Consider the following 26,899-nt stretch of genomic DNA (forward strand, 5'->3'; position numbering starts at 1 on the left):
ATAAAGTTGCAACTTTTGGTCGCTGATAAAAAAAGCTTTGCTTGTACCGGAAGTAGCGTGACGTCAACGGTTGAAAGGCTCCTCACATTTCCCCATTGTTTTCAATGCATCTAGAGCGATTCGGACCGAGAAAGCGACGATTACACCATTAATTTGAGCGAGGATGAAAGATTTGTGGATGAGGAACGTTAGAGTGAAGGACTAGAATGCAGTGCAAGACATATCTTTTTTCACTCTGACTGTAACTTAGGTACAAGCTGGCTCATTGGATTCCACACTCTCTCCTTTTTCTATTGTGGATCACGGATTTGTATTTTAAGCCACCTCGGATACTATATCCTCTTGAAAATGAGAGTGGAGAACGCGAAATGGACATTCAGTGACTTTTATCTCCACGACAATACATCGGCAAAACACTTTAGCTACGGAGCTAACGTGATAGCATCGTGCTTAACTGCATATAGAAACAAAAGAAATAAACCCCTGACTGGAAGGATAGATAGAAAATCAACAATACTATTAAACCATGGACCTGTAAATACAGGGTTAATGCTTTCCAGCCTGGCGAAGGTTAACAATGCTGTTGCTAACGACGCCATTGAAGCTAACTTAGCAACGGGACCTCACAGAGCTATGCTAAAAACATTAGCTATCCACCTACGCCAGCCAGCCCTCATCTGCTCATCAACACCCGTGCTCACCTGCGTTCCAGCGATCGACGGTGCGACGAAGGACTTCACCCGATCACAGATGCGGTCGGCGGCCCGGAGACGGAGGAAGTTAAGGTGAGTTCGGCGGCTAGCGCGTCTGTTATTCATCTCAAAGTCCTCCTGGTTGTAATACACCGATCCCACCTACAACTTTCTTCTTTGCAGTCTTCATTGTTCATTAAACAAATTGCAAAAGATTCACCAACACAGATGTCCAGAATACTGTGGAATTTTGAGATGAAAATTAAGTTTTTTTGTGTAGGATTCAATGTGTCCGCATACTTCCGTTTCAACGATTGACGTCACGCGCATACGTCATCATACATAGACGTTTTCAACCGGAAGTTTCGCGGGAAATTTAAAATTGCACTTTATAAGTTAACCTGGCTATATTGGCATGTGTTGCAATGTTAAGATTTCATCATTGATATATAAACTATCAGACTGCGTGGTCAGTAGTAGTGGGTTTCAGTAGGCCTTTAAAGGCAGACAGTGTTGATATGTGAGTAGTATCCAGTACCTCCAAGTAGACCACCCAGGGCATGACCAGCGTCGCCACCAGAAGGTCAGCGACCGCCAGACTGACGATCAGGTAGTTGGTAGTGGTCTGCAGAGCCTTCTCCCTCGACACGGCAATGCATACGAGCACGTTGCCGAACACGATGACGAAGATGAGCAGCGTGAGCAGCATGGCGTAGTAATTGTACTCGTGCTTCTGCTCTTGATCCGTCTCGTTGAAGCCCCATGTTCCATTGTCATAGAAACTGTCGTTGTAGGCATAGTGGGTAAAGACATCCATTAGCTGTGAGTGATGCAGGCCAGCCACAGGCCCTGGAAACACAAAGCGAGAAAACACCAGTTCGGACAGGGGTTCACAAACGTTTTTTGCCATGTTCCCGTTTGAGACATAAGAATGGTTGTGCCCCTGAAGAATTTGGAGGTAATCCTCCTTTTTCATTGTCCCAGTCACTCTCTGTAAAGCACCAGTTCCATTGGCAGCAAAACAGGCCCAGAGCATAACACTACCACCACCATGCTTGACGGTAGGGATGGTGTTCCTGGGATTAAAGGCCTCACCTTTTCTCCTCCAAACATATTGCTGGGTATTGTGGCCAAAAATTTAGCTGTTTGGCCACAATACCCAGGAACACCATCCTACCATCAAGCATGGTGGTGGTAGTATTATGCTCTGGGCCTGTTTTGCTGCCAATGGAACTGGTGCTTTAAATGCGACAATTAAAAAGGAGGATTACCTCCAAATTCAAATTCAGGACAACCTAAAATCATCAGCCCGGAGGTTGGATCTTGGGCACAGTTGGGTGTTTCAACAGGACAATGACCCCAAACAAACATCAAAGTGGTAAAGGAATGGCTAAATCAGGCTAGAATTAAGGTTTTAGAATAGCATTCCCAAAGTCCTGACTTAAACGTGTGGACAATGCTGAAAAAACAAGTCCAACTCAGAAAACCAACAAATTTAGCTGAACTGCATCAATTTTGTCAAGAGGAGTGGTCAAAAATTCAACCAGAAGCTTGTGGATGGCTACCAAAAGCGCCTTATTGCAGTGAAACTTGCCAAGGGACATGTAAGCAAATATTAACATTGCTGTATGTATACTTTTGACCCAGCAGATTTGGTCACATTTTCAGTAGACCCATAATAAATTCATAAAAGAACCAAACTTCATGAATGTTTGTGACCAACAAGTATGTGCTCCAATCCCTCTATCACAAAAAAAAAAAAGTTGGAGACATTTTTGGAAACTCAAGACAGCCATGACATTATGTTCTTTACAAGTGTATGTAAACTTTTGACCACGACTGTATGTGTATTTTTTACAACCAAAACAGATGCAGAATGGCAACATCTGTTGAAGGTTCAACAAAAATATCAACGCTCAGTGGCCATCAACACTTTTGAGTTTTGTCTTATTGTTCGTTATTGGTTAGCTATAATATTTCAGCTCCATTTTTGCTGGGAGGTTATCCATCCATCCATTTTCTACCGCTTATTCCCTTCGGGGTCGCGGGGGGCGCTGGAGCCTATCTCAGCTACAATCGGGCGGAAGGCGGGGTACACCCTGGACAAGTCGCCACCTCATCGCAGGGCCAACACAGATAGACAGACAACATTCACACTCACATTCACACACTAGGGCCAATTTAGTGTTGCCAATCAACCTATCCCCAGGTGCATGTCTTTGGAGGTGGGAGGAAGCCGGAGTACCCGGAAGGAACCCACGCAGTCACGGGGAGGACATGCAAACTCCACACAGAAAGATCCCGAGCCCGGGATTGAACTCACGAGTAGTCAGGACCTTCGTATTGTGAGGCAGACGCACTAACCCTTCTTCCACCGTGCTGCCCGCTGGGAGGTTATTTGTTTTGTATTTGTGTAATTGCATTTCTACATTGTTTGAGGGGCCAGTAAATATTGTCAGTTTCTAAAAATTAACATGCAAATGAAAATACAGCTTCACCACTGTAGTCAACATTTTTGCGCTTAAAGGGGAACTGCTTACCGTTACTGAATGTGCCTTTAATTCACAATCCTTTTGACGGACACAAACACATCTGTTTTTTATGCATTCTAACTTAATAAATGTAAATAAAGTTCAGCTTACAATGGAGCATACTCGAGCCATATAGTCAATAAAAAAACACTTAAAAAGCACCAACAATACTCCATTTACACTACCGTTCAAAAGTTTGGGGTCACCCAAACAATTTTGTGGAATAGCCTTCATTTCTAAGAACAAGAATAGACTGTCGAGTTTCAGATGAAAGTTCTCTTTTTCTGGCCATTTTGAGCGTTTAATTGACCCCACAAATGTGATGCTCCAGAAACTCAATCTGGAGCAAAGGTCAGTTTTGTAGCTTCTGTAACGAGCTAAACTGTTTTCAGATGTGTGAACATGATTGCACAAGGGTTTTCTAATCATCAATTAGCCTTCTGAGCCAATGAGCAAACACATTGCACCATTAGAACACTGGAGTGATAGTTGCTGGAAATGGGCCTCTATACACCTATGTAGATATTGCACCAAAAACCAGACATTTGCAGCTAGAATAGTCATTTACCACATTAGCAATGTATAGAGTGTATTTCTTTAAAGTTAAGACTAGTTTAAAGTTATCTTCATTGAAAAGTGCAGTGCTTTTCCTTCAAAAATAAGGACATTTCAATGTGACCCCAAACTTTTGAACGGTAGTGTAGATGTGACCTCAATACTTACCAAGTATTAGGGATTTTAATTTTCCTGAGGGAACTCTCCTGAAGGAATCAATAAAGTACTATCTATCTATCTATCTATCTATTGTTATTATAATGTTAAGGACCTTTTTTTAGTGGTGCATTAATCAAGAGAGGTAACTTCCTTTTCCTTCTGTATTAACATCATGAGCTGGTGAGCTGCTATCTCGCCTCCAAGCTTGTGAAATGATTGATTGATTGATTGATGGAAACTTTTATTAGTCGATTGCACAGTACAGTACATATTCCGAACAATTGACCACTAAATGGTAACACCCCCTTTTTTCTTTGCAAGGATTACGAATCGTTTTTCATCGAAACGGAAATATATTAACACTCTGTCAGTCGGCATCCCAGTGAGAGCAGATGTTGTACAGTAAGTCATGTTTATTTATGTTTGTTGGATCTCATGAAATGTGCCATGATTAGTAGTAGTTGTTATTGTTGAAGAAAACAGTGAACGTTGTGATGCGTTTGTGAAATTAATGCGCTGCATTATGCTTAAAATGATCGAAACATGTAAATATTACATGTTATTAAAAATGTGCCTGGTAATACATGACATATAAACTGTACCTTCGGTGTTCATATTAAACATTGATGGAAGTGTTTGCATGTTTTTTAAGCGCTTCTTAGGCAGAATAGAGCTACTCTCATAGGAGTCATCGTCAGCGGACTTTCACTTGCATTTATGTATTCATTAAAAAACAGAAAAACGTGTGATTGTCTCACATAAGGATTGTGAATAATAGACAAAATGTAATAAAAAGTGCAGTTGATAGTTTGGGCATTCGGATCGATGTGGTCGAGAATATTGGTTTACCAATATCCGTAAGTCTGGCCTGTATCGAACCAATACAAATACTGAATATCGGATCGTATCGTCTCAACTTCAAATCAAAACAAATCAACCAGCTTCACTGACCATATTGTATTCAGCATCGGAAGTTCTGCTATGGTAGCTAAATTTGTTCTGGAAAAATAAATCCATTTGGGCATTGTTTGCATTAAGGTTACACGATACAGACGTTATAAATTTAAATGATATAATTTTGGCCATCCGTTCATTTGTTTTGCTGTGCATTTTCTGTTTTCAGGACATATTGAATTGAGTTTTCTTTTCTTTTCTTCTTTTTTTCCTTTGTTTCTCTCTCTCTTGACATCTCTCGTGTTGGAGCCATCATTCATGTCAATTCACATGGTGCAACAGCTCTCCAAGGTGTGAGCACTCCTTAACTGCAGACTAATGAACAGATATAATCTGATGCAGATGTTATCTTTGGAAATGAAACATCAGAGGGTGATCCCATATTTTTTTCACTCTGCTTGATCTATAGATTAAATGGTTATGGACTACCAAAATGTATTTGGGAGTCTTTTGAGTTCATTCAGTGTTTCTTAAAGCTAGACAGTTGTCGTTTGAAATGACTATAGTTTTTTTGTCATGTCTTTTATCTGCTTTTTGTCCCCTCTACAAAATAAAACAACTGAATGAACATCCTCCAAGCTGGTGATTCCATATTTCCCATATTTTTAATTGTCCATAGTTGTGAGTGTTAAAGGCTGTGTTGTCAATATGTGCCCTGTGATTGGCTGCTAACTGGAATCAACTGAGATAGACTTTCACTTACCCTAATGAGGACATACAAACAAAATGGATAATATCCACTCATATAATGTGATTGCTGCTGTGGCTTTAAACTTGCAAAGAGCTTGTTTCTTAAAAAGTAATGACTTTTGTTGCTGAAAGCAAAGCAAAGCGAAGACTCAAGGAACAAACCTCAGAATTAGGTGTCAACTACTTCCCGCTGTTTGAAACACCCACAACACGAACACACATAATTTCTCTTCATGCACGAATTTCCCACTGAAGGAAGGCAGCAAATGCAAGGAGTTTTTCAGACAGGGAAACAAAGTTTGCACAACCCAGCATGTGCCTCGGCTCTTGCCTCCTAAATAGTTTTTTTTTCTGGCTGTGTATTCTTCCTCACTGCTACAAATATGGCTAGAGAATATCATGCATGGTTTACACACAGCAGCTTTTCTCTACCACTTCACAATGATACACTATTAAATAGGTTTTATATAACTGTTGGCCAAAAAAAAAAAAAAAAAAAAAAAAAAAAATATATATATATATATATATATATATATATATATATATATATATATATATATATGTGCATAATACTACCACCACCATGCACAGAACTTTCCTCCAAGAAGGTCTTATCTTTGTCCATGTGATGTCAAAAATGTAGCTGTTTGGCCACAATACCCAGCAATATGTTTGGAGGAGAAAAGGTGAGGCCTTTCATCCCAGGAACACCAATTCCTACCGTCAAGCATGGTGGTGGTAGTATTATGCTCTGGGCCTGTTTTGCTGCCAATGGAACTGGTGCTTTACAGAGAGTAAATGGGACAATGAAAAAGGAGCATTACCTCCAAATTCTTCAGGACAACCTAAAATCATCAGCCCGGAGGTTGGGTCTTGGGCGCAGTTGGGTGTTCCAACAGAACAATGACCCCAAACACATGTCAAAAGTGGTAAAGGAATGGCTAAATCAGGCTAGAATGAAGGTTTTAGAATGGCCTTCCCAAAGTCCTAACTTAAACGTGTGGACAATGCTGAAGAAACCAGTCCATGTCAGAAAACCAACACATTTGGCTAAACTGCACCAATTTTGTCAAGAGAAGTGGTCAAAAATTCAACCAGAAGCTTGTGGATGGCTACCAAAAGCACCTTATTGCAGTGAAACTTGCCAAGGGACATGTAACCAAATATTAACATTGCTGTATGTATACTTTTGACCCAGCAGATTTGGTCACATTTTCAGTAAACCCATAATAAATTCATAAAAGAACCAAACTTCATGAATGTTTTTTGTGACCAACAAGTATGTGCTCCAATCACTCTATCCCAAAAAAAGAAGAGTTTTAGAAATTATTGGAAACTCAAGACAGCCATGACATTATGTTCTTTACAAGTGTATGTAAACTTTTGATCGCGACATATATATATATATATATATATATATATATATATATATATATATATATATATATATATACATATATATATATATATATATATATATATATACATATATATATATATATATATATATATATATATATATACACACTACCGTTCAAAAGTTTGGGCTCACCCAAACAATTTTGTGGAATAGCCTTCATTTCTAAGAACAAGAATATAACTGTCGAGTTTCAGATGAAAGTTCTCTTTTTCTGGCCATTTTGAGCGTTTAATTGACCCCACAAATGTGATGCTCCAGAAACTCAATCTGCTCAAAGGAAGGTCAGTTTTGTAGCTTCTGTAACAAGCTAAACTGTTTTCAGATGTGTGAACATGATTGCACAAGGGTTTTCTAATCATCAATTAGCATTCTGAGCCAATGAGCAAACACATTGTACCATTAGAACACTGGAGTGATAGTTGCTGGAAATGGGCCTCTATACACCTATGTAGATATTGCACCAAAAACCAGACATTTGCAGCTAGAATAGTCATTTACCACATTAGCAATGTATAGAGTGTATTTCTTTAAAGTTAAGACTAGTTTAAAGTTATCTTCATTGAAAAGTGCAGTGCTTTTCCTTAAAAAAAAAGGACATTTCAATGTGACCCCAAACTTTTGAACGGTAGTATATATATATATATATATATATATATATATATATATATATATATATATATATATATATATATATATATATATATATATATATATATATATATATATATACACACACACACTACCACTACTATGGTGACGCAACCATCTTTATCAGTCCTGGAACTTTTCTGACACAACTTTCACATTGTGGTCATCATCAGTCAAGCACGTTCAGTTCAATGCTGTGCTTAAAAAATAAGAGAACTGAACTCCCAATTTAGCAAGCACTCTTGCGCATCATCATTAATGTCAATTTTTTATGTTTTTGAATTAATGGATTATTTACCATACGGCCCACACTTGTTTATGCATCAAAAGTGACAACAAACTAACTAATAAGCTATTAATAGAGCCGTTTTCTATTCAACAAAACACAATATTGCATTTGACAAAAGCGGATGTGTGACCAATAACAGTTTTGAGAGAGTGATGCAGACTGACGGTCACTTCAACATCCCACAGAGACCAAAAAGCATCAGAAGTCCTTCACAAACACAGCGGTTGCCATTTCTTTGTACACACTATCCAACCGTTGAAACGCTTGAAGGATGCGGTATTGTTAAGAACCGACTCCAAGGTTGGTGAGAATACATCGAGAGCTTCAGGCTGACCCGCAGCAGCATGGTGCACTCAACCTTTTTCAATACATGGAGAACAAAACAAAGTTAACGTCAGCACGGCTCAATGCCGAACACGTGAATACTTTTTAAAAAAAGGCACCAATTCGCGAACAGTGTCATAGTGGAAATCTTTGACAATTGAGTTGATCGGTGTGCACAGCTATTACCGATAAATAAACACAAAGGAAGAAAATGACTGCAATTGTACAGCACCCTGCTGTTTTTTTCTCCATACTCCACATTGTGTGAATTCAATCAATAATAATACCAGAAAATTCCCAAGATGTATGGAAACACAGTCACTTTCAGAAAAGTAGCTGTAAAGCATTCATTCGTGCTCTACTAAGGACTCACTGACAAACGGGAAAAGGAGATTTTGGAGAGTGCTGACAGATGCCATCAAGCATTGCACAAGAACCATACTCAACATCTCTATTAGGAGACTATAAGCTAGTTCAGACCTGGGCATTCTGCGGCCCGCGGGCCGCATCCGGCCCTTTGTGCGTCCCTGTCCGGCCCGCGTGAGGCCAATTATAAATTACAAAATACATTTTAAAAAGTATCTATGTCGAGTGTGCACTACAACGGTGCTGCTTTTGTTTTGAAAATCGTTATTTGTATTACTTCCGTGTGGACGTATGCGTGTGCGTGATTGTGAGTGAATGTGAACAGCTGCAATCACAAATTACAAAATAAAGTTGGAAAAACATCTATGTCGTGCGCGCAATACAACTGTGCTGCTTTTATTTTGAAAAGTATTAATTTATGGGCGTGTGTCCGTGTGTAACCTGCGAGTGAAGGTGCACATGCAGCGACAAGTGATGCACGGTTTACACCCGAGACGCTAAAAAGAGAAACGTTGATGAAGAATGGCGTGTTTCCAACAAGACATGGACTGCAAAGCAACGTTCCCTCTAAGGTGCGTGCCTGCGCAATTGCGCACTGCTCAAGCGTCTGCTGCGCGCAGCAAATATATGCCGCGCACCAAATCAAATCCCATCTGAATTCTAAACAAAATAAACATATTTATTCTATGTAATTTTGCAATGCAACTTTGAGTGACAGTGGGTGGCGTGGGTTCGTAGGTGAGGGTGAAGTTGTATCCGCATTCATCAAGTGCTTTTTGGTACGCCAGGAAACCAACCAAAAAGGAGCAGAAAACAAAACAACATTATCTGGTACAACCCCCCCATACAGCAAAAACGTCTCAACTAATATTGGCCACAAATTCCTCACCCTGATCGACAAACACTTCCCCAAAGGCAACACCCTAAGAAAAGTATTCAACAAGAACAACATTAAATTGAGCTACAGCTGCATGAACAACATACGACAAATCATTTCAAACCACAATAAAGCAATTGAAAAGGAGCCGCCCACCACCAGGCAGAACGACTCCAAAACCGACAAAGGCTGTAACTGCCACAAGAAACCTGATTGCCCTCTCAACCGGGGGTGCTTACAATCATCAGTCGTTTACCAAGCAAAGGTAATGCGCAAGGACATTAACACATCCGACACATACGTAGGATTAACCGAGGGAGAATTCAAAACCAGATGGAACAATCACAAGGCTTCTTTCAGATGCAAAAGACTCCGGAACACTACAGAACTCAGCAAACACATTTGGAATCTCAAAGACAATAATGTTGAATACTTAATAACATGGCAAATTCTTGCATCCAGCACACCGTACAACAGTGGTAACAAAGATGCAACCTATGCTTAAAAGAGAAACTGTTTATCATATACCGTCTAGAGTTGTCATCCCTCAACAAGCGCAGCGAAATTGTATCAGCATGCCGTCACAGAAGGAAACACCTCCTAGGTAACACATGAGTCAATCACCACGCCCCCACGCCTGCCTGTACCCACCCGCTCTGTGCCCTATATAAACCATGGTATGTGAATGCTTCCATTAAAATATCCTGAGGATTGAGGAAAATCCCTCATGAAACAGGCCTGTAGAGATGAAATAGTCTTGTGATTTTTTCCCACACATACATATTACGCTCTACCACGGTATCGAGCACTATTTTTATTTTTTTTGGATAATCTAATTAAGACATATATATATATATATATATATATATATATATATATATATATATATATATATATATATATATATATATATATATATATATATATATATATATATATATATATATATATATATAATCTTGTTGTGTTCTACCTTTCGCTAATACCGCTTTTCCACTGCATTCAGCTTGCTCAACTCGGCTTGCCTCGGGTTGGATCGAATGGTTAACCATTTACATAAATAAGTATTGTGCACATTGGTAATAATGAGACGCATTACAAAACACATATTAGCAACTTACAAGCTTAATTGGTTCTATGATGGAGCTCGTAACTCTAAAGACATATGTTAAATCAGCGGCACCCATTGAAATGAACTGAAAATTATATATATATATATATATATATATATATATATATATATATATATATATATATATATATATATATATATATATATATATATATATATATATATATATATATATATATATATATATGTGTATGTGCATGTATATATGTATGTGTATATATATATATATATATATATGTATATACTGTATATATATATATATATATATATATATATATATATATATATATATATATATATATATATATATATATATATATATATATATATATATATATATATATAATATAGCTTAATTGGTTCTATGATGGAGCTCGTAACTCTAAAGACATATGTTAAATCAGCGGCACCCATTGAAATATATATATATATATATATATATATATATATATATATATATATATATATATATATATATATATATATATATATATATATATATATATATATATATATATATATATATATATATATATATGTGTATGTGCATGTATATATGTATGTGTATATATATATATATATATATATATATATATATATATATATATATATATATATATATATATATATATATATATATATATATATATATATATATATGTATATACTGTATATATATATATATATATATATATATATATATATATATATATATATATATATATATATATATATATATATATATATATATACATATATATATATATATATATATATATATATATATATATATATATATCAAGCCGAGTTGAGCAAGCTGAATGCAGTGGAAAAGCTGTATTAGCGAAAGGTAGAACACAACAAGATTATTTAATTTGTTGCTGAATCTTGAGCAACCATTACATCCTTACCAAAACAGACCACAATCACAACTACACTTTCAGCAATTTGAAGGCAAGAGGCTGCTTTCCCAACCAGTCGTTTCACTGACCCAAAAGACTTCAAAGTGACATATTCACTGCAGAGAACTCTGTAAGCGCACCATTCCAAACTCGACACTCTAATGAATATCAACACTGCAGGAGGAGGAGGGTGAGAAATACAACTTTTATCCAAGAGGAGACTTACAGCAACAGGAGCCTTGCAGCCAATAGGAGACTGTGGAGTGGTCATGGACGATATGCCCGAAATCTATATTGCGATTAGGGCTGCAACAACTAATTGATTAAATCGATTATAAAAATAGTTGGCGATTAATCGTCATTGGTTCGTTGGATCTATGCTCTGCGCATGCGCTGAGGCATTTTTTTATTTATTTTTTGTAATTTAAAAAAAAAAAAAAAAAAAGTTTAATACTTTTTTAATAAACTTTTATTTATAAACTGCAACATGTACAAACAGCTGACAAACAATAATCAAAATAAGTATGGTGCCAGTATGCTGTTTTTTTCAATAAAATACTGGAAAGGATAGAAATGTAGTTTGTCTCTTTTATCCGATTATTAATCGATTAATCAAAGTAATGATTAACAGATTAATCGATTATCAAATTATTCGTTGGTTGCAGCCCTAATTGCGATATATACTGCATCCTTCTGCAATAATATATATCACCATATATGATTTGGTACGTAAATGATAATGAAACTATTTCCAGTCCTAACTTGTTTATGACCTATGCTGTAACATATTGCATCAACTAATATGAATCTGCACATTAATGTATTTTTATTATCTACACTTCTGTTAAAATGTCATCAGCACTTATTCTCCTGTTCTTTGGATACTTTACATTAGTTTTGAGCCATATGAGACATTGGGTATAATTCCAATATCAAGTAGTTACATGGATAGTATTAGCCACACCAATGCTAATACTGATAATTCCATTTTCAAGATCATTGAATGGTTTACTTTTTGATCACCATTACGATCTGACAAAAACACAGAATGACGCTGTTACAATAACAATTAAATATTTAAATTGTTTCCTACTATTGGCCCCGATTTAAGTAATTTGGTTTTTGCCCTTAAAGTCCTCCTGTGTACAGGGACATATTTCCTCAGTTTGTAGACAATATTAAAAACAACAACAATAATTATTAGATTAGATTCAAATAGCGCTTTACAATGAAAACTGAGAACTCAGCATTTATTCACTCTTCTATGGTGGTAAGCTACATTTGTAACCACAGATGTCCTTGGATAGATTGATGAAACGTGGCTGTCAAGATTGTTTTCGGATTGAAATGATCGATATAACCATTTTAGTATCGACCACATACTGACTATACTTGGTATCATTACGGTCGATATTTGTGTCGATCTGCATACATCAGTTTACATCTAAGATCTCTTGCTTACACGTTGCGTAGTGTAGCATGTTCAGCTATTCATCATTCTCTAAGAAATGTTATTAGTGAATTATATTTATATAGCGCTTTTCTCTAGTGACTCAAAGCGCTTTTGTATAGTGAAACCCAATATCTAAGTTACATGTAAACCAGTGTGGGTGGCCTTGGGAACAGGTGGGTAAAGTGTCTTGCCCAAGGACACAACGGCAGTGATGAGGATCGCTGAAGCGGGGATCGAACCTGGAACCCTCAAGTTGCTGGCACGGCCACTCTACCAACCGAGCTACACCGCCCCACTATATTAGCCTCGAGCAAGAATACTACAGTGTGTTGAGAGGATGGTTCGTTCGCTTGTCGCTGTCAAATTTGCGTGACACCGCCGGAATGTGTCATCAACATGCATGATCATGATACAATATACAAGATCTATATCGGTAACCAAATATACATCATTTGTGTCGTATATCATTGTGCAACCCTTCAGTAGAGTTTAGCAACTATTGCAATTTCCAGAACTAAAGCACTGAAGTTTAAAGGGCACCGTGACCTGTTATGCAAAAACTAATTACCTTACCTATTGGTACCTGTTTTTGTGTAGATGGAACATTTGAAATCAAACCGTGGAGGCATTGCGAAGATATTTATAAACCAATCTTGCCTTCTTTCATACTTCCTGGAAACAAGTGGTTTATAATTTGCCCAATTTGTTAAAGTTAAAGTTAAAGTACCACTGATAGTCACACACACACTAAGTGTGGTGAAGTTGTCCTCTGCATTCGACCCATCCCCTTGTTCACCCCCTGGGAGGTGAGGGGAACAGTGAGCAGCAGCGGTGGCCACGCTCGGGAATCATTTTGGTGATTTAACCCCCAATTCCAACCCTCGATGCTGAGTGCCAAACAGGGAGGTAATGTAAGTGCAAGTTAAAACTCTCCTATGCAAGGCGAAAACCGTTTATCAACAACACCCAGAAACGCCGTCGGCTTCGCTGGTCTTGAGCTCATCTAAGATGGGATGATACAAAGTGGAAAAGTGTTCTGTGGTCTGACGAGTCCACATTTCAAATTGTTTTTGGAAACTGTGGACGTCGTGTCCTCCGGACCAAAGAGGAAAAGAACCATCTGGATTGTTATAGGCGGAAAGTTGAAAAGCCAGCATCTGTGATGGTATGGGGGTGTATTAGTGCCCAAGACATGGGTAACTTAAACATCTGTGAAGGTGCCATTAATGCTGAAAGGTACATACAGGTTTTGGAGCAACATATGTTGCCATCCAAGCAACATTACCATGGACGCCCCTGCTTATTTCAGCAAGACAATGCCAAGCCACGTGTTACATCAACGTGGCTTCATAGTAAAAGAGTGCGGGTACTAGACTGGCCTGCCTGTAGTCCAGACCTGTCTCCCATTGAAAATGTGTGGCGCATTATGAAGCCTAAAATACCACAACGGAGACCCCCGGACTGTTGAACAACTTAAGCTGTACATCAAGCAAGAATGGGAAATAATTCCACCCGAGAAGCTTAAAAAATGTGTCGCCTCAGTTCCCAAACGTTTACTGAGTGTTGTTAAAAGGAAAGGCCATGTAACACAGTGGTGAACATGCCCTTTCCCAACTACTTTGGCACGTGTTGCAGCCATGAAATTCTAAGTTAATTATTATTTGCAAAAAAAAAATAAAGTTTATGAGTTCGAACATCAAATATCTTGTCTTTGTAGTGCATTCAACTGAATATGGGTTGAAAAGGATTTGCAAATCATTGTATTGCGTTTATATTTATATCTAACACAATTTCCCAACTCATATGGAAACGGGGTTTGTATATATATATATATATATATATATATATATATATATATATATATATATATATGTATATATATATATATATATATATACATATATATATATATATACATATATATATATATATATATATATATATATATATATATATATATGTATATATATATATATATATATACATATATATATATATATATACATATATATATACATATATATATATATATATATATATATATATATATATATATATATATATATATATATATATATATATATATATATATATATATATACATATATACATATATACATATATATATATATATATATATATATATATATATATATATATATATATATATATATATATATGTATATATATATATATATATATATATATATATGTATATATATATATATATATATATATATATATATATATATATATATATATATATATATATATATATATATATATATATATATATATATATATATATATATACAGTATTTTTTTTTTTTTAAGTACCAAAAAAGAAGCTACAATGTCAGTGTAATGCTAGTCTATGAGTTAAAAGTCAGAGGCCTTAAAGGCATTGTCCAGCACAGCTCTTTAGGCGCTGGGAAGTAAACTTTACACAGCCACACTAGCTGGCATCTGTTTTGTCAGCAATTTACAAACTCCAAAACCAGTGAAGTTGGCATGTTGTGTAAATGGTAAATAAACAGAATACAATGATTTGCAAATCCCTTTCAACATGTATTCAATTGAATAGACTGCAAAGACACGATACTTAATGTTCGAACTGGAAAACTTTATTTTTTGCAAATATTAGCTCATTTGGAATTTGATGCCTGCAACATGTTTAAAAAAAGCTGGTACAAGAGGCAAAAAAGACTGAGAAAGTTGAGGAATGCTCATCAAACATTTATTTGGAACATCCCACAGGTGAACAGGCTAATTGGGAACAGGTGGGTGCCATGATTGGGTCTAAAAGCAGCTTCCATGAAATGCTCAGTCATTCACAAACAAGGATGGGGCGAGGGTCACCACTTTGTGAACAAATGCGTGAGCAAATCGTCAAACAGATTAAGAACAAAATTTCTCAACGAGCTATTACAAGGAATTTAGGTATTTCACCATCTATGGTCCGTAATATCATCAAAAGGTGCAGAGAATCTGGAGAAATCACTGCACGTAACATTGAATGCCCGTGACCTTGGATCCCTCAGGCGGTACTGCATCAAAAACCGACATTAGTGTGTAAAGGATATCACCACATGGGCTCAGGAACACTTCAGAAAACCACTGTCAGTAAATACAGTTGGTCGCTACATCTGCAAGTGCAAGTTAAAACTATGCAAAGCGAAAGCCTTTTATCAACAACACCCAGAAATGCCGCCGGTTTCGCTGGGCCCGAGCTGATTGATTGATTGATTGATTGAGACTTTTATTAGTAGGTTGCACAGTGAAGTACATATTCCGTACAATTGACCACTAAATGGTAACACCCGAATACGTTTTTCAACTTGTTTAAGTCGGGGTCCACTTAAATTGATTCATGATACAGATATATACTATCATATACACTATCATCATAATACAGTCATTACACAAGATAATCACAATTAATTATTTACATTATTTACAATCAGGGGTGTGGAGGGGGGGGGGGGGTTAGGATATGGACATCAAGTAGTGGACATAGAGAGAGAGAGAGAGAGAGAGAGAGAGAGAGAGAGAGAGAGAGAGAGAGAGACAGAGAGAGAGAGAGAGAGAGAGAGAGAGAGAGAGAGAGAGAGAGATCAGAAGGCATAAGAAAAAGAAAAAGTATCTGCATTTGATTGTTTACATTTGATTGTTAGCAATCCGGGGAGGGTGTTAGTTTAGGGTTGTAGCTGCCTGGAGGTGAACTTTTATTGCGGTTTTGAAGGAGGATAGAGATGCCCTTTCTTTTATACCTGTTGGGAGCGCATTCCACATTGATGTGGCATAGAAAGAGAATGAGTTAAGACCTTTGTTAATTCGGAATTTGGGTTTAACGTGGTTAGTGGAGCTCCCCCTGGTGTTGTGGTTATGGCGGTCATTTACGTTAAGGAAGTAGTTTGACATGTACTTCGGTATCAGGGAGGTGTAGCGGATTTTATAGACTAGGCTCAGTGCAAGTTGTTTTACTCTGTCCTCCACCTTGAGCCAGCCCACTTTAGAGAAGTGGGTAGGAGTGAGGTGGGATCTGGGGTGGAGGTCTAGCAGTAACCTGACTAGCTTGTTCTGAGATGTTTGGAGTTTAGATTTGAGGGTTTTGGAGGTGCTAGGGTACCAGGAGGTGCATGCGTAATCGAAAAAGGGTTGAACGAGAGTTCCCGCCAGAATCCTCAAGGTGCTTTTGTTGACCAGAGAGGAGATTCTGTAGAGAAATCTTGTTCGTTGGTTAACCTTTTTGATTACCTTGGTTGCCATTTTATCACAGGAAAGGTTAGCCTCTAGAATGGAACCTAGGTAGGTGACCTCATCCTCATAACAATGTCACCCACTTTTATGGTGAAGTCATTGACTTTCTTGAGGTTGATGTGGGACCCAAACAGGATGGATTCTGTTTTACCCAAGTGTATGGATAGCTTGTTGTCAGCGAGCCAGGTGCAAGTTCTACAGAGCTCAGCACTGAGGATTTTCTCCACCTGTGACTTGTCCTTGCCGGATACCAGCAGGGCCGAGTCATCCGCAAACAAAAACAATTCACAGTCGCATGCCGATGACATGTCGTTTATGTATATTAGGAACAGTAAAGGTCCCAATATACTGCCTTGGGGGACTCCACAGCTCACCGAGAGGGGGGGGGGGGACACGGTGCCGTTCACCTCTACCACCTGCTCCCTCCCCTCCAAGTAAGATTGCATCCAGCTCCATGAGTTTTTGTTAAATCCGATTGCTCTGAGCTTATCCAACAGCTCATCTAAGATGGACTGGAAAAGTGTTCTGTGGTCTGACGAGTCCACATTTCAAATAGTTTTTGGAAACTTTGGACGTCATGTCCTCCGGACCGAAGAGGAAAAGAACCATTCAGACTGTTCTAGGCGCAAAGTTGAAAAGCCAGCATCTGTGATGGTATGGGGGTGTATTAGTGCCCAAGACATGGGTAACTTACACATCTGTGAAGGCACCATTAATGCTGAAAGGTACATACAGGTGTTGGAGCAACATATGTTGCCATCCAAGCAACGTTATCATGGACGCCCCTGCTTATTTCAGCAAGACAATGCCGAGCCACGTGTTACAACAGCGTGGCTTCGTAGTAAAAGAGAGTGGGTACTAGACTGGCCTGCCTGTAGTCCAGACCTGTCTCCCATTGAAAATATGTGGCGCAATGTGAAGCGTAAAATACCACAACAGAGACCCCGGACTGTTGAACAACTTAAGCTGTACATCAAGCAAGAATGGGAAATAATTCCACCTGAAAAGCTTCAAAAATTGGTCTCCTCAGTTCCCAAACGTTTACTGAGTGTTGTTAAAAGGAAAGGCCATGTAACACAGTGGTAAAAATGCCCCTGTGCCAACTTTTTTGCAATGTGTAGCTGCCATTAAATCCTAAGTTAATAATAATAATAATAATAATGGATTAGATTTATATAGCGCTTTTCTAGACACTCAAAGCGCTTCACAGAGAAGTGAGAACCCATCATTCATTTTTACAACTCATTCATTCATCATTCATTCTCCGGTGTGAGCGGCACCGGGGGCAAGGGTGAAGTGTCCTGCCCAAGGACACAACGGCAGCGATTTTTGGATGGTAAGAGGCGGGGAGCGAACCTGCAACCCTCAGGTTTCTGGCAAGGCCGCTCTACCCACTACGCCAAGCCGCCCTGACATGTACTTCGGTATCAGGGAGGTGTAGCGGATTTTATAGACTAGGCTCAGTGCAAGTTGTTTTACTCTGTCCTCCACCTTGAGCCAGCCCACTTTAGAGAAGTTAATGATTATTTGCCCAAAAAAAATGTAGTTTCTCAGTTCGAACATTAAATATCTTTTCTTTGCAGTCTATTTATTTGAATATAAGTTGAAAAGGATTTGCAAATCATTGTATTCTGTTTTTATTCACCATTTACACAACATGCCAACTTCACTGGTTTTGTACTAACGATCGTACATATTTAGGCATCTTAATAATTAAACCGCCCCCATATGCAAACCTAATTAATATATCTCTAGAAGCATTGTAATGTGGGAATAAAAAAAAGTAAATCCCTATATAACATTAATCCCACTAGGTGTGATATTAAGGCAGATGCCGCATTTAGGTGCAAACAAATCACGCAGGGAGCCCGATACCTAAATTCCTACTTCATGTATGTGACTGTTCTGAACCACCTCAAATCCAACTGGTGCTCCACGGATCTTTCAATATGTTTTGTACGCATCTGGTCCCTTCCCACGCACGCGGCACTGTCGCTTACAAAACAATTACAGGACACAGCGACGTGATTTGGCCAATCAATCACCTGCTGTTGTTCGGCGGAACACATGGCGCTTGCCGAGGCCCCTGCTCACATCTAAAATTGTCATTCACAGGTGACACGGTGGCTTTGTTTTCGGGGGGCGAGTGTGAAGATCCTCTACTAAAACCACACGCGGTGAGAGAAAAAAAAAAACATGTCTTATTGTAAACATTTAATAAAGTTGCATTGCAAGGGAACAAATTGTTTGTGTTTGGAAGGAGGAAGAACGAGGCAAGGCATAATAGCCACTTGGCAAACGCGGTGACAATGGACATTTAACGATTATTTCCCCCGCAATATCACAAACACTATTAGGCACCAAGCCCACATGAATACACACCGAGGAATCGGCTCTAATCCACTGCTAACAACTGCTAGCACACATTGTGCATTGACCAACAATGGCGTGCTTCAATCACAGGGATTACCTTGGACACGGTACACATTGATTTGTGTCAAATTTCCGAATTGATTGTACAACAAATAATGAGCAGAGTTCTGGAGATGGTAAGCAAGCACAATGTCAAACATGGCAACAGTTTCATTAGACTATTTGTGGTCTATTGGAATAACTATCACATACAATGTGTGTGTGCTTTATTGGTTTCTAGTAATGAGCCATTCAACTTGTACACTATATTGCCAAAAGTATTTGGCCACCCATCCAAATGATGAGAATCAGGTGTCCTAATCACTTGGCTCGGTGTATAAAATCAAGCACTTAGGCATGGAGACTGTTTTTACAAACGTTTGTGAAAGAACGGGCCGCTCTCAGTGATTTCCAGCATGGAACTGTCGTAGGATGCTACCTGTGCAACAAATCCAGTCGCAAAATGTCCTTGCTCCTAAATATTCCAAGGTCAACTTTATTATAAGAAAAGTGAAGAGTTTGGGAACAACATCAACTCAGCCACCAAGTGGTAGGCCACGTAAACTGACAGAGAGGGGTCAGTGGATGCTGAAGCGCATAGTGCAAAGACTTTCTGCACAGTCAGTTGCTACAGAGCTCCAAACTTCATGTGACCTTCCAATTAGCCCACATACAGTACGCAGAGAGCTTCATGGAATGGGTTTCCATTGCCGAGCAGCTGCATCTAAACCATACATCACCAAGTCCAATGCAAAGCGTGGGATGCAGTGGTGTAAAGCACGTCGCCACTGGACTCTAGAGCAGTGGAGACGCCTTCTCTGGACTGATGAGTCACGCTTTTCCATCTGGAAATCTGATGGACGAGTCTGGGTTTGGAGGTGGCCAGAAGAACGCTACATTTCGGACTGCATTGTGCAGAGTGTGAAATTTGGTGGAGGAGGAATTATGGTGTGGGGTTGGTTTTTCAGGAGTTGGACTTGGCCCCTTAGTTCCAGTGAAAGGAACTTTGAATGCTCCAGGATACCAAAACATTTTGGACAATTCCATGGGATGGCACTTCAAGTTCATATGTGAGTAAAGGCATGTGGCCAAATACTTTTGGCAATATAGTGTATATGTCGTGTAAAATGTCATTGATATAATTTTATATGTATTGCATGTCACGGTTACCGTATTTTTCGGACTATAAGGCGCACTTAAAATCCTTTCATTATCTCAAAACTTGAGAGTGCGCCTTATAACCCGGTGCGCCTAACGTACGGAACGATTTGGGTTGTGCTTACTGACTTCGAAGCTATTTCATTTGGTACATGGTGAAATGATAAGTGTGACCAGTAGATGGCAGTCACGCATAAGAGATATGTGTAGACTGCAATATGACTCAAGTAAACAACACAACAATTGTATATGTTCCATTGAAAATATAAAACATTACAAACGGCACTCAAAAATCTATCAAAATGTTTTAGTACGACTTTGGTAAGCTATGAAGCCGCACCACTTGATGGATTGCACTGTGCTTCAACTTACAAGTATTATTATGGTGTGTGTATAAGGTAAGACATATTATCTGGTGTTTTGTTTCGCAATATTATGCAAAAGAGACTTTTCTTATCTTCTGGTACCTGCTGAAAGTAGTGAAAGTCCTGAAAATTTGCGCGTGTCTGCCTTTGTAGTCTGTGCCGACGCCATAGTCGATAAGCTTCTTATTTTTCTCTATCTTCTTGTTATGGGACATTCATCCTCCACTGTTGCCATTTCTAATATAAAGTAGTGTAATGTTCTTACTTATATCTGTCAGTAAACTCGCCATGAAAGCGCTAAAACATACCGGTGTAGTGAGTTTACATTATTCACCCAAGGAACTTTAGTTATTAGAGAGTTACGGTCGGACGGTTCTTCACAGGACACATTTCCGGTGTTGTTGTTGCACTAGTGAGCCACGGATGAGGAGATGCTGCTCCGTTATTGATTGAAGTAAAGTCTGAATGTCATTAAAACAGTTAGCTCCATCTTTTGACACTTCTTCCACTCCCGTCCTTGCACGCTACACCGCTACAACAAAGATGACGGGGAGAAGACGTTGTCAAAGGTGAGCCACGTAAATAAGACCGCCCACAAAACGGCGCATCCTGAAGCGACTAGAAGATGATCTGTAAAACATCATCCATGCAACATTTTGACCAAAGAACCACCATTACATGTTATGTAGGCCACAAGGAAGTGTTTAAATGTAGAACATTTTTTAAATAATATGACTCCTTTAATGCTCCTTATAATCCGGTGCGCCTTTTGTATGAAAATAGACCCGCTCATCGGCAGTGCGCCTTATAATCCAAAGCACCTTATGGTCCGGAAAATATGGTACTTACATTTCTAGTAATATATTTATCATCCAGTCTTAATCTTTTTTTTTTTTTTTGCAAATATTTGTATTGAATTTTACAGTTAAAATCACATTTAACAGTCAAAACCTTCATACAATCACACATCCACTCATACCCACTCACATGCACACTTGAGGAGAGAGAGGTGCACTTAAACTTTAACAATTCAAGGTTTACAGTATAAACATTGTTAGAAAAGATACCCAGATATTGTATATATTTATCCATCCATCCCGCTCTGGCTCAGGATCAGCAGGCTATCCAGACCATATCAAGGATCCTCAGGAAGTGATCCCAAGATCACCTCTCGAGGACCTTTTCCACCGTTCACACTTAAAAAAGAAAAGGAAAGTCACAGAAGTTGATCAGATGTAAAACAATACAAAATAAAAAGTCACAAAAAATAAATAAATAAATAAGCAAGTAAACCGTGGGAAGGCCATATCAGAAGTAACAAAAAAAAAACAATGATAGTGTAGGATCAATACAGAAAATAATAAAGATAATAAAAAAGGAATACAGCTACAAAAAAGATGGCAGTTTTTTGTTTGTTTTTTTCTTAAATGTCTAAATTATGATTCAATATATGTCAGTAAAGGTTCCCATTTATTCATACTTGGAGAGTTTATAAATCGTATTCTTTCAAGAGTCATTACATTCACAAGTTCATTTAGCCAGTTCCTGAAGTTGGGTGCAGATGGGCTTTTCCAGTCTTTGAGAATGAGTCTTTTGGCCAAGACCGTCCCGAGCAGCAACACAACTGTAATATATTTGAGAAGTTTTTGTGTTTCTGAAGACCACCCAAACAAGATTATATCCCTGTCAGGGACAAGTTTTCTCTGATATACCCCCGAGTAAAAAAAGAAAATTCTGGACCAAAATGATTGAATAATTGGACATTCCCAAAATGAATGAGACAATGATCCTTCAGCAGATTTACATTTATCACAAAGTGGAGATGTATCAGGATACAATTTGTGTAATAAGACTTTGGAGTAGTAAAAACGATGACTCACTTTAAACTGTATGAGCCTAAGTCTGCTGTTAATTGAGCAATTGTGAATTTGAGAGAGTGTCCGTTCCCATTGCTGTTTGGGTATTGTTGTTCTTAGTTCCTGTTCCCATGCTCTTTTAACACCGTCTGCTGACGTCATGGGCATAATGAAGCAGCTGGCAAATTTGGCGATAAGCTTTTTACTTGTGGGTGATAAATTTAGTAATTCTAAGAGAGGGTGTTTTTCATTTACCAGCTGAGACTTTGAAATGTTTTCTTTAATAAATTTGTTTGCCTGCAAATAGCAAAACCAACTGAATTGGGACAATTTGAATTTGATTTGCAATTGCTCAAATGATGCAAGACTGTCCTCGACAAACATGTATTTTATGCATTTAATTCCATTCAAGTACCAGTTAAAAAAATTCTGTCTGTTATCGATGGAATAAATGCATGATTGTGAGACAATGGTGAATACATAGTTACATTGGAAATATTCAATTGTTTTTTAATTTGAGAAAGAATTTTGATAGAATTTCTTACTACTACACTATGGCTTGTTGATTTAATAGAAGGGACTGGTTTAGTAAAAAGTAAAGATAGCAATGATGTGTAAGGTTTAACTAATGACTGCAGTTCCAATTTCAGCCGCAAGGGAGCAGAATTAAGTGATTCATTCTTTGAGAACCCCATCTTCCAATAGGTCAATGCGTTCAGATTTGATGCCCAATAATAATTTTTGAACATTGGGAGACCCAGCCCCCCTTCCCTTGTAGATCTGAATAAGTGCTTCTTAGATATTCTGCGCTTTTTATATCCCCACACAAAATCTAAAACTAAAGATTCAAGTTTTTTGAAAAAATCTGCAGGAATTAGAATTGGTAAATTTTGAAAAAGATAGGTACATTTTGGCAGGGTAATCATTTTGACAGCATTCACTCTACCCAACATAGAGAGGGGTAGGGTCTTCCAATACTCTATACTCACTTTCAATTTCTCAAAAGCTTCAGTAAAGTTCAATTTTAGTAATGATTCATAATTTTTTGATATTTTTAAGCTGAGATAGGATATATAGTTTTCTGCAACTTTAAATGGGTTTTGACTGATCTTTACATTATCTCCTAGGAACATAAGCTCGCTTTTGGACCACTTTATTTTGTAACCAGATATTTTACCAAAAGAGTCTACATATTCTAAAATAAGTGGTAATGCAATTTCTGGCTCAGTAAGTGTAACAAGTACATCATCTGCATAAAGTGAGATGAGACTCTCTGATGTGCCCACTGAAAATCCCTTAATATTAGAGTTCATTCTTAAACCAATAGCCAGTGGTTCTAGGGCCAAATTGAAAAGTAAGGGCGAAAGGCAATCGCCCTGTCTCACGCCACGATGTAATTCAAAACTATCCGATATTACATTATTAGTTATGACATATGATTTTGGTGCAAAATAAATAATTTCAACCCATTTTATAAAATGTTCTCCCAACCCAAATAATTTGAGAACATGAAATAGATAAGCCCACTCAATTGAATCAAAAGCTTTATGAGCATCCAGAGTCAGGACGGCTGCCTTTTTGTTTCCTATGCAGTCCGAGTACAACAAGTTCAATAATCTCCGTACATTGCCGAAAGAAGGTCTGTCCGGGATAAAACCAACCTTATCCGGATGGATAATTTCTGTTATGTGGTTGCTTAACCTTGTTGCGAGTACCGTAGTTAGAATCGTATGGTCTAGATTGAGCAGGGAGATAGGTCTATAATTGGCTGGATCGAGTGGATTTTTTCCCTTTTTTGGTATTATACATATATGAGCTTCATACAAAGAGCTTGGAAGTTTATTGTTTACGAAAGAGTCATTTAACATTCTTAATATTATAGGGGACAGTATTTCACTAAACGCTTGATAAAACTCTGCACCAAATCCATCTGGACCAGGGCTTTTATTCACGGAGAAAGATTTCACTGCTTTTAGCAGTTCTTCAGTTGAAATAGTATTGTTTAAAGAATTCTGATGGTTTGGACTCAGTTGAGGTAGATTTAATGGAGTAAAAAAATCATTTAAATCATTAACCGATATAGCTGAACTAGATTTATATAATTCTGAATAAAAGTCTTTAAAGACATTGTTGATATCCTGTAAATCTGCACATGTTTCACCTGTTTTTGAGCATATTTTGTGGATAGCAGCTTTAGCTTGATCTCCTTTGAGCTGTCTAGATAGAAGTGTTTGTGGTTTATCAGATATTTCAAAATGTTTTTGTTTATTTTTCAGTAAGAGTTTAGATACTTCCCCGTGAAGAAGAGAATTGCATTCATTTTTCAGTTTCAGTATCTTATTATAGTCAGACTGCAAAAGAGAATGTATATGAATTTCTTCCATTTCTTTAATTTCTTTTTCCAGTTCTTTATGCCTTTTTCTTACTTCTCTTTGTTTTGAGCTTTCAAATGAAATGATATATCCTCTCACAGTAGCTTTAAGGGCTTCCCACAATATAGAGTCTGAGACCTCTCCGTTATCATTCAGCTCAATAAACTCTTGGATAATCTTGTTCATATACTCTTTAAAATCTTCATATAATAATAATTGTGGATTAAATCTCCATTTTTGTTTGGTTTTATGGAGATCAATTTGGATCTGCATACTCATAGGGCTGTGATCTGAGATGACTCTACTGTGGTACTCAGGATTACTGACTTTGGAGAGAGCAGAGGCTTCTACTAAAAAGTAATCGATTCGAGGTGCTGCGAGTCGGCCAGTTGTTGGGGTAGCGACCTTGTGTGTCAGCATGTCTGTGATCTTCTTTTAATTTTTTTTTTTTTTAAATTTTTTTTTTATAAATAGATTTAATTATTTATTTATTCTTATTTTTTTTAATATTTTTGATTAATATTATTATTATTATTATGTATTTATTTATTTTATTTATTTATTCCCCTATCTCAGGGGGGAGACTCGGCGGGGCGGTTGCTGGTTGTTCCATCTCCATCGTTGGGGTCCCTGCGGGTGGGGTGGGTGGTTCCTGTGGCCCCGTGCTGGGTGGTCCTGTGGCGGCCGGCTTGCGTGGGGTGGCCGTGGACTGGCCTCGCCGCGCTCTCCGGGGGGGGGGGGGGGGGGGGGGGGGCGGTCTTCCCGTCCGGTTGCGGGGGGTCTCCGGGCCCCTCGGGCGGGGCGTCCCGCCTTTCTGTCCGTGTGGGGTGTGGTCTCTCGCTGGCTTGGGGTCTGGCTGCCCCCTGCTTTTCTCGTGCCTTGTCCTCTGCCGGGTGCGTCTGTCTGCGGCCTGCTGCTGGCCCTTGTGGGCGGCGCGGTGGGCCAGGCTCTGGGGTTCCTGTCGCTGTCCGGCTTGGCTGCGTGGGGGCGGTGGCCCCTGGTTCCCTGGGCACCACACCTACTGTTTGTGGGATGGGCTCTCGGGGAGGCTGGGGCCGTACTCTGGCTCCCGCACACACTGGGAGTCAAATGTATTGTACATGCAAATTCACATATACTCACACACATACATACAGACATACATAGGTACCTACGCTCCCACATACATATTCAAATAAATACAGTACATATTTACACACTCAAAGTTTGTACATCCACACGCACATTCATTATACAAACATACTGTATACACATACTGTACATATACATTCACTGTTCAAACACACATACTGTATGCACATACTGTACATATACATTCGCTGTACACACATATACACATACTATACATATACATTCACTGTACAAGCATACATATACACATACTGTACATATACAAGTACATATGCACACATACACTCATGCACATAATCACGTTTCATCAAACATATATTAACGTTGTTGCCCTAGGGTAAACTGGGTATAAC

The 26,899-nt window shown here is 38.3% G+C and overlaps 1 protein-coding gene across 1 annotated transcript in view; it reads right to left on the reverse strand.

The window, feature by feature from the left end:
- Positions 1–26,899, reverse strand: part of drd2a (dopamine receptor D2a) — a 196,712-nt gene that overhangs the window by 75,686 nt on the left and 94,127 nt on the right. Inside the window, exon 2 of the mRNA XM_062062048.1 lies at positions 1,231–1,541. Within this exon, the coding sequence (XP_061918032.1) occupies positions 1,231–1,509 (279 nt within the window). The 5' untranslated portion in view covers positions 1,510–1,541. The remainder of the gene's footprint in view (positions 1–1,230; positions 1,542–26,899) is intronic.

Source organism: Entelurus aequoreus, linkage group LG10 (assembly GCF_033978785.1).
Source record: "Entelurus aequoreus isolate RoL-2023_Sb linkage group LG10, RoL_Eaeq_v1.1, whole genome shotgun sequence".
NCBI classification, from domain to species: Eukaryota; Metazoa; Chordata; class Actinopteri; order Syngnathiformes; family Syngnathidae; genus Entelurus; species Entelurus aequoreus.